The 10265-nt window shown below is 48.7% G+C and overlaps 1 protein-coding gene across 1 annotated transcript; it reads right to left on the bottom strand.

The window, feature by feature from the left end:
• Window positions 1-498: 498 nt before the first annotated feature.
• On the bottom strand, window positions 499-2412 carry Rln3 (relaxin 3). The gene is made up of 2 exons (XM_021169243.1): window positions 2209-2412; window positions 499-763 (listed from the first exon to the last, which is right to left on the bottom strand). Exons 1-2 carry the CDS (start codon window positions 2393-2395, stop codon window positions 525-527), a joined length of 426 nt encoding a protein of 141 aa, XP_021024902.1. The 5' UTR covers window positions 2396-2412; the 3' UTR covers window positions 499-524.
• Window positions 2413-10265: the final 7853 nt, after the last annotated feature.

Here is a 10265-nt window from a genome sequence, read left to right on the forward strand (position 1 = left end):
AGTCCCCAAATCCGCCCACCCCCAGCAATGATACGCACGCGTGCAAATGCTCAGAACTGAACCTTTATTTTATGAGGTGGGGAAATCTGAGTACTGAGGACCTGGCGCCCTCAGTCCTGGGGTCTGCAACAGAGTGCTCTGTTTGGGGGGCTGAAGAGAGAGGAGAGGGGGGCAGGTTAGCCAGGGACAGTGGCGGCAATTAGGGCCGGATAGAGGGCGGGGGCGGGGGAGACTCAGTGAGGCCAGTTTAAGAATATGGGCATCTGGTTGCTGCTGGGCTGCTGGGGGTGAGGTTGTGGCGCGGAAGAACTCAGCCATGAAAAACAAGTTTCTGTTTGGCTGGATAGAGGAGGGGCCGACAGCAAGGTGGGGAAAGGTTGGCATGTAGTGTGTGCGTCTTGGCAGAGAGTCTGTAAGGAGACAGTGGACCCCTTGGTGCCTCGCCTGTAGGAATGCTCTTGAATATCGCACAGCTGACAGCAGCTTGTAGGCACGGCCCGTTTCTCCATCGCTCAACCCTGATCCTAGCACAAGCTGCTAATTTGGCTCTTGCTACAGCCCCACTCGCAGCAACTGCTGGAAAGGCCAGCCAACACATCTCTGCTGCCCCGAACCACTCCAGGTGACCCTTGCCAGGTGGCTCGACCACCATAGAAAGCCTGGGGGGATTTGGTTAGGGCCAGCCACTCGCTGGAGCCCACCGCTTCATCCAGCTCGCTGGCCAGGTGGTCTGTATTGGCTTCTCCATCAGCGAAGAAGTCCCCTGCAAAAGCAAAGAGGAAGAATCAGAGCTCAGCCCGCTTACATCTCCAGTCTGGAGGATCAAGATTGCGGTTCTGAGTTTGATTTCATCCCCTCGAGGGTTCAAATGCTGGCTCTGTTGTCAGTTTCAGTGCTAAGCCGGACTTTCCTGTCACAGAGTCCATGCGATTCTTTATTTAATGTGGACGGAGTAGATGGAAATATGCATTTGGGAGCTAGGCTCCCTAAATCAGAATAGTAAATGAGATTACTTCTGTCTCCCTCCTAGGCTCAGTTTTCTTTTCCACAAAGCAGGGGAGGAGGAGGGGGAGGGGAGATAATAATAACTTCTACTTTTTTTTTTTTTTTTTTTGCTTTGTCAGGAATATCAGACTGGATGCCAGCAAAAGCACAATACACAATACTATGGGATACATGAGGAGCACTCAAGTGAACACGGATCATCTCTTGACCGTCTTGTTTGCTTTACCGAATTCACTTCTTCCAGCCTCGCAGTGACCGCTGCTGAGTTTGCTGCTATTGACACCTACTTACTAACTGGGACCCTGGCTCCTCATCAGGCTTGTGTGAGGACACAGCCATTTGGCCATAGAGCTACTGTTTTGAGGCAGGCACATTCCTACCTGCGCATGCATCCATCATCCATCTGTCTGTCCATCATTCACCCACACACCTCTCTTTCATCATCATCTTCCTCCTCCTCCACCCCATTTTTTGGTTTTGCGAATTTTTTTTTTTGAGACGGGGTCTTAGGCTGTCCTTGAGTTCATGACCACCCTGCCTCAGCTTCCCAGAGTGTTGGGATTCTAGTCACAGTCTCCCAAGCCCACTGTGTCACCTCATTTGTCTTGCCTCTAAGGAGCTGCACTCTCCTGATTGGCCTCCTGCTGCTCCAGACACACTAAACAGTGCCCTGTTAAAGAATTCTGCAAGGTCTCACCCACTGTGTCTACCATTTCACCAGGAATGGTCTCTGCAGGGAGTAGCAGGGGCTAGAGAGGCCAGAAGGTGGCGAAATCAGGCCCTGTGTTTAGCATTTCGCGCCCTCTCAGCAGACTGGGATAAAAAACCTGATGTGCCCTCACCCAAAGGGAGCACTTCAGGGGCAGCGGCACCTCTGTGTGGTGTCATGCTACACACAGCCAGGAAAAGGTAGCCTAATGGCTTTCTGATTTCCACACCCCTGCCTCTAACCCCAAGATGCCTGGCTTCCAGCTACCTCAATTGAACTATCCTGGTCCTGAGGAAGCTTAAAGGCCGGCAGAGGTGTTTCACTGCATATGACTAGGCAGGGATTCTACCCTGTAGCCCAGGCTGCCTTTAAATGTGAGTTTTTTCTGTCACCACCTCCCAAGAGTTTGGAACTAACTATGCCTGGCCCATGCAGTCTGTTTTGGCTTTGCGCTTACCAGGACACCTGTTCCAGGTTGATTGACTAGCACTCACCCAGAGATTCGTGGGCCAAGAGGTCCGCCCGGCGCCATCGTGAGCCTCCGCAAGTGAAGATGACCGCGCGGATGAACTCCCGACCGCAGAGCTTCACCCCGTAGGGCGCCGGCCTCGCCTCGGCCTGCAGCCCCAGAGCCCCGAGGAGAGCCCAGGAAGCCAGCAGCAGCAGTCCGCGCATTGCCATGATTAGCTGAGATGCCTGCGACCCAGGTGCTCTGTCTGCACCACCTCCGATCCCCTATTTATACAGGCTGGCTCCCAGCGCGGCCCGCTGACCTGGGTTATCTTCTGAGCAGAGGGGAGGCAGTTGGCAACCTGACCTTTACCATCTCCTTGCTAAGAGATAACCTTTCACGCAGACAGGGTGACATGGCTCAGCTCTCTGTCATCTTCCACACAGAGCAAGTATCCTGCTTCAGTCTACTACTAAGTTTTGGGATTATAGGAGGAAGCCACCACTTCTTTCTTCTTAGACAGAATCTCCTAACCTGGCTATCCTCAAACTCTCCTCTGAGCTGGACAGATGGCACAGTAGATAAGGATTTCTGCTCTTCCAGATGGCCTGAGTTTGGTGCCCACTACCCAAAGCAGGCAACACACAATTGCTTGTAACTCCAGCTCCAGGAAATTCGATGCCCTCATCAGGAGCCTGCATGTACATGCATATACATATGTGCACATATACAGACATAAATAACAATAAAAAACATTTTTTACAATAAATAAATAAATAAATAAATAAATAAATGTATTTGTTTATTTTACATCCTAATCACAGGTCCCCCTCCCAGTGTTGAGGTCTCAGGTGTGAAACGTCACATTTTGCTTTTAAAAATCTTATTCTTTTTTTTTTAATATTTATTTATTTATTTAATGTAAGTACACTGTAGCTGTCTTCAGACACTCCAGAAGAGGACATCAGATTTCGTTACAGATGGCTGTGAGCCACCATGTGGTTGCTGGGATTTGAGCCATCTCACTAGCCCTAACAATCTTATTCTTGCTAGGCATGATGACATACACCCAGCACTCAGGAGCAGAGGCAGGTAGATCTCTGAGTTTAGGGCCAGTCTAGTTTACATAGTGAGTTCCAGGCCAGCCAGGGTTACATTGTGAGACCCTGTCTTCCTTCCTTCCTTTCTTTCTCTCCCTTCCTTCCTTCCTTCCTTTCTTTCTTCCTTTCTTTTATTTTTTGTTGTTGTTGTATTTTTGAGACAGGGGTTTTTGTTCTTGTTGTTGTTGTTTTGTTGTTTTGTTTTTTTGAGACAGGGTTTCTCTATATAGCCCTGGCTGTCCTGGAATTCACTCTGTAGACCAGGCTGGTCTTGAACTCAGAAGTCCTCCTGCCTCTGCCTCCCAAGTGCTGGGTTTACAGGTGTGTGCCACCACCGCCCAGCAGAGATCCTGTCTTTAAAAGTCCAATTTTAGCCGGGTGGTGGCTGCGCATGCCTGTAATCCCAGCACTTGGGTGGCAGAGACAGGCAGATTTCTGAGTCTACAGAGTGAGTTCCAGGACAGTCAGGGCTATACAGAGAAACCCTGTCTCGAAAAACCAAAAAGGAAAAAAAAGTCCAATTTTGTTTATTATTTTAGAATTATGTAAGTATATTTATTTATGTGTCTTTGTGTGTGTGTGTGTGTGTGTGTGTGTGTGTGCATGTGTATGTGTGTCTCTGTGTGAGTGTGTGTGGGTTTTTGTAGAGACCAAAAGTGGGCATCAAACTCTTGGAATTCGAATTACAGGCTGTGCTGCTGACATGGCTGCTGGGAACAGAACTTGGGCCCCACACAAGAAGAAAATGCTCTTCTCACTGTGCGGCCTCTCAGCCCCTCTGCAGTTCTGGGGTGGCCTGGAATGACCTTAGGGCTGGAGAGACAGAGATGGCTCAGAGTTTATGTGTCCTGGATGTTCTTCCAGAAGACCTAGGTTTAGTTCCCAGCACCCACATGGTAACTCACAACCATCAGTGGTAATTCTGTGTCCAGGGAATCTGGCGCCCTCTTCTGGCCTCTGCAGGACCAGACATGCAAATGTTATACAGACAAGCGTGCAGGCAAAACACCTATGCACATATAAAAATTATTTTAAAATAAAAGCCCTAAACCTGTGGTGAATTCTCCCACCCTACCACTTATTTTTCTTAGCTTTCTTTCTATGGCAACAAAAGGGCAGAGATGGGAGAAGAGACAGAGAGAGAGAGAGAGAGAGAGAGAGGAAGAAAAGAAGAGAAAGAACAGAATGGGGAGGGAGGGAGGTGTATTTTATGTACCTTGATTATTAGGCTCAAGGCCCTGCACCTGCTATGAAAGGGCTTACACAGCTGCATCCCAAGAACTTAAATTTCTTTTAAAAATTGAGATTTATAATTTCATTTTATCTACTATCAATCTATCTATCTATCTATCTATCCATCTCTCCATCCATCCATCTAATGAGGATGTGTGCCATGGTGTGCATGTGGAGGTTGGAGGACAACTTGCAGAGATCAGCTCTCTTTTTTCTGTGTGTGGTTTTTGTTTTTTGTTTTTGTTTGTTTGTTTGTTTGTTTTTTTGAGATAGGGTTTCTCTGTATAGCCCTGGCTGTCCTGGAACTCACTTTGTTGACCAGGCTGGCCTCAAACTCAGAAATCTGCCTGCCTCTGCCTCCCGAGTGCTGGAATTAAAGGCATGTGCCACCACGCCCGGCTTGAGATCAGCTCTCTTATTCCACCACATGAATCCTGGGACTTGAACCCAGGCTTGGTGGCAGGCACCTTTATCTACCCTGACATCTTGCCAGCCCTCCCTGCCACCGCTGTCTTACTCAAGACAGGGTCTCACTGAGTTGCCCGTTTGACCTTGAGCTTATTCTGTAGCCTAAGTTGGCCTAAATTTTGCTCTCCTCCTGCTTCAGCCCCCCTGGTAGTTGAAACTACAGTGCTTCCTCCAGCAGCCAGCTGGGAAGTTCAGCCAACAGCTTCCAGGCGCTGCTCTGAAGTGCTTGTCTGCAACAGCTAATTTCAAACTTTCTTACTTGCTTGTTTGTTTTGTTTTTTTCCAGACAGAGTTTCTCTGTGTAGCCCTGGAATTCACTCTGTAAACCAGGCTGGTCATGAACTCAGAGACCTACCTGCTTCCACCTCTCCAGTGCTAGGAATAAAGGAATGTGCTGCTGCTGCTGCTGCTGCTGCTGCTGCTGCTGCTGCCGCCGCCACCACCTGAGTTCAACCTTTCAATGAGATGTCAACTCGATATCCTCAAATTCTTTCTTTTAAAATTTCTTTTTCTTAAAAAATTCTTTTAGATTTAGTTTATGTGCATGAGTGTTTTTCTTGTCTGTCTGTCTGTGTACCACGGAGTGCCTGGTATCTGAAGAGGTCAGAACTGGAGTTACAGGAATCGTGAGTTCCATGTGGGCACTGAGAACCCAAGTCCTCTGGAAGAGCAACACCTGCTCTCAACCGCTGAGCCACCTCTCCAGCCAGCCCCATCTTTGTATTTCATTTGATCTGATGCGCATGGATGTCTGATTAGCACATATATCTGTACCTGCAGTGCTGTAGTGGGAGGTGGCAGAGAAGAGTGTCAGGTCCCCTGAAACAGGAGTTGCAGACAGTTTTTAACTGTCATGTGGTTGCTGGAAATCAAACCTAAGTCCTCTGGAAGAACAAGCAGTGCTCTTAACTGCTGAGCCACCTCTCCAGCTGTCAGATTCCTGAAACATTAACCGTTTTCACATTGCACCGCAAGGCAATATGAGAAAGGAAAGCCCACGGGCACAAGTATGGTCATATAAAAAAATGTGTCTGTGTTCATAAAGCATGTGTGTGCTGTGGGTGAGTGTGACACCTATGTAACGGATGCATGTGTGGTGTGGGGATCGGGGTAGCACGGGTATGCACAGAGGTCAGAGGACATGGGCCATCCTGTGCTATAACGCTCTACCTTGTACTCTTGAGACGGGGGTCTCTCAGCAAACCTGGAGCTAGGCAGACGACCCACAAGCGGCAAGCAAATTGGTCTGGTTGTTTTCAACTCCACAGCAGTGAGGCCACACCTGGCTTTTTAATGTGGGCTCTGGGGATTTGAACTCAGGTCCTCCTATTTTTGCAGCAAACACTCTTATCCACTGACCTTATTATCCTCTGTGAGTAAAGCCTGTGTGTAAATAGGTTACCCAGTCACTGCTCCTCAGGCCAGACACAGGATGAGTGCCGGGGTTCTCGCCGAGTCCTTCTGGTCACCATTCTCCCCTCCTCCAGAGATGGCCGACCTCTTCACTTTCTCATTATGTCTCTGTTTTCCATTAATAGATTTCTAGTGTTTTGAAGCCCCGGAGATGAACCCAGGGCCCCAGGCACGTTTGGAAAGGGCGTGGCACAGAGCCACAGCACAGCCTGCAGACACGGGTTTGTGAGCGGCTGGTCTTGTTCACTGGACTGTGGTTTAATAGACTGGTTTAATTCTTTTTTAATGATCCATTTTTATTTTATGTGCATTGGTGTTTTGCCTGTATGTATGTCTGTATGCGGTGTGGATCCCTCAGACTGGAGTTACAGACAGTTGTGAGCTGCCACGCTGCTGCTGAACTGGGACCTTGGGAAGAGCAGCCTGTGTTCTTAACCTCTGAGCTACACTCCAGGCTTAACGTTGGTTTTTGTTTTTTGTCTTTTTAAATGTGTTCTTGTGTTGGTCCTGTGGCATGAGTGTGAGGTCAGAGACCACCTGAGACTTAGGACTCAGTTCTCCCCTTCCATTATGGGGGTCTTGGGATCAAACTTGAGTCTTCAAGCTTGGCAGCAAACACCATTACCTGCCAGCATATATGTAGGCATACGTGTATATATGTTCATCTCAGGGTCTCATGTGTCCCTCAAATTCACTATGCAGCTGAGATTGACTGAACTCCCGATCATCATTCTTTCACCTAGGCATGCGCCATCGCAACCTTTTGTGGTCATCGTCGTCATTACCACCATCACCACCACCACCACCATCATCACCACCATCACCACCACCACCATCATCATCATCACCACCACCATCACCATCACCACCACCACCATCATCATCATCACCACCACCATCACCACCACCACCATCATCATCATCACCACCACCATCACCATCACCACCACCACCATCATCATCACCACCACCATCACCATCACCACCACCACCATCATCACCACATTCATTTATTATGTTTGTGTACATATGGGGATCAGAGAACAACTTGCAGGATTCAATTCTCTCCTTTTATGAAGTGGGTCAAACCCAGGGTTTCAGACTTGCTAGCAAATACCCTCGCCCGCTAAGCTAGCTCCCTGGCCCTACCCTACATAAGCAGTGGAGATGATCCAACTCATGCTTCCCACTGCTAGGTGACACTCTATCGATGAGCCATGCCCTGGTCCCTGAATGGAATTCTTTACACTGGTCAGTGTGGACTAAGAGTGTAGCTCGGTGCTGATCACAACTGGTCAGGTGGAATCTAGGGCTACAGAGAAAGTTTTATGTCATTTTCTTCTGAATCTAAAAACTAAGAACAAAGCTGCTAGGAGGCGATTCAGTTGGTAAAGGACCCGAGTTCCACCCTGGAAGCCTCTTAAGAGCCATGTTTAGTGGGATTGCCTGACCCCTAGCATCGGTGCTGTGGGGCAGGGGTGGGGGTGTGACGGAGGAAGGAGCAGAATCCTGGAGCTCACAAGCCAGCTGAACGAACGCCATCCAGATTCAGTGAGAGGTTCCATTCTCAAAGAGTAAGATGGAGGAAGCCATGCACACACATCACACGTGCACATACATGCGAACAAAAGGAAATGGCAATAAGATTAAAACTAAGTAAACACACACACACACGTGCAAGCAGTGTTCTCCACCTAATTCCAGTACTCAGGAAGCTGAGACAGGAGGATTGCCCCAAGTTGCAATCAGCCTAGGCTCTGTAGTAAGTTCCCAGCCAGCCTGGACTACATAGTGAAACTCTACATCAAAAGAAAACCAAGGCTTTGCTGATGGGTGGACCTGGATTTGCATCTCAGCTCTGCCTGCTTTCATGTTGTGTGAATGTAAGGGAGTCACTTGACCTCTGTGCCCCGATTTCTCATCTCCATAACAGGGAGGCTTGGAGGAGCACATCATTGTCACCTGCTCTTTGGTCAGCTGTGCCCCTTTGTCCTTTCCCGCTCCCGTGGCTATCTCAGGAGTCACACTGTACTGTCTGGAAAGGACTGATGACTAATCTGCTAGCTGCCCCTTTGCCAGTGCAGCTCATGGAGTGCAACCTTTTGCCATTTTCTCCCCCACATCCTGATGTCTGGTCATCAGACATCAGGAGCCTGTTGACAGACAGGAGCAGGTCCCTTGGGGTCTGACTGGCTGGCTGACCCATTCAGGCATCTCTTTTGTGCTTTACAAAGAATCTGAAATCTGAGCCCACCCAGCTGAGATATAATCCTGGTTGTTGTATGCCTGCATTGCAGTTTCTCTGAAACAAAGATGTTGGCAATGTGTGTGTTTGCTTCAGGGGCCAGTGGAGCTTGGGATGGGGGGGTGTGCTATGAAGTGCCTAGCATCCAGGAAGAGATATGCTCGGTCCTGGTGCCTGGGACCAGGGATGAGATCTTATTTGGAAATAGACACTTTGCAGATGTGATAAGGATCTTGAAGAGAGATCATGCTATGTTGTCTTCCTAGAACCCCAGTCCAGTGACAGAGCCTTAATAAAAGACAGAGAGGGGAGTCAGGTCACAATGCCTGTAACCTCAACTCTTGGGATATGGCACAAGATCAGGGGGCCAAGGTCATCCTCAGCTGCACAGTGTATTTGAGGCCAGCCTGGGCTGCATAAGACTTTGTCTCAAAACTCCAAAAGAAAACCCAAAAGGGCTGTGGAGACAGTTGGTAAAGCCCTTGCCTTGCAAGCATGAAGCCCCAAGTCTCTTCCCACAGTCGAATAAAAACAGTGGTGCTCATCTGTGATCCCAGCATTAAGGAAGCAGAGACTCCAGAACCCACGGGGGCTCACAGGAAACCCAGTCTAGCCAATCCAGGGGCTACATGTCCAGCTAGAGTCCCTGGCCCCAAGGGCTGGGGCTAGTGGATAAAGTGGTTGTCATACAAGCATGAACATCTGAACTCAGGTCTTCAGGACCTCTGTAAAAGCTGGGTGCAGAGTGTGATTGTAACCCCAGCAATCTCACAGCGAGATGGAAGGTAGAGACAGGAAGAGTCCTGGAATCTTGAGAAGCTAGCCTGCAAATGGAGAGTAAGAAACCATCCCTCAAGGAACAGGGAGAGGGAGAATCACACCCAAGCCTGGTTTCCAACAACTATAGGTGCACAGAGACATGCAGTCACACAGACATACGGATACACACACACAGAGACATGCAGTCACACACACACACAGACACATACAGACACACACGTAATCACATAGACCTATGGTTATACATACACAGACACACCAAACATAGACACACAAAGAGATACATACAGGCACACAGAGACACATACAGGCTCACAGATACACACACACAGATACCCATAGACGTCCTGACACAGACATATACAGATACAGACACAGACACACAGAAACACAGAAACAAATAGCCATACATACCCTGACATAGACACACACAAACCACACACAGAGAGACACAAAAACATAGACACACATAGAGACACAAATTCACAGGCAGAGACACAAGTACACAGACACAGAAACATGCACACACGCAGATGCACACACATATACATAATTAAAAAATAAATCTTTTGCAAGAAAATTATTACAGTACAAATGGCCGTGGCCACCATCCGGTGGCAGAGCAGCAGCCTGGTGTAATACAGTTCTGGCCTCTGTGCAGAGCCAGGGGGTGTGCCTGGAGCAGTATGTGCCTCTGAACGTACTCCCTTCGTTGCTTGTTGCTGTTCAGGGCCGCAGAGTGTTTCCAGGTGCTTTGGTTAAGCCAGTCCCAGGGAGAGATGAGCCCATGCATATTCTCTCATAAAATGTCACTGGAAGCACCATGCTACACCACCCGGAGCAACACCACTTCACACAAAC

Source organism: Mus caroli, chromosome 8 (genome assembly GCF_900094665.2).
Source record: "Mus caroli chromosome 8, CAROLI_EIJ_v1.1, whole genome shotgun sequence".
Taxonomy (NCBI): Eukaryota; Metazoa; Chordata; class Mammalia; order Rodentia; family Muridae; genus Mus; species Mus caroli.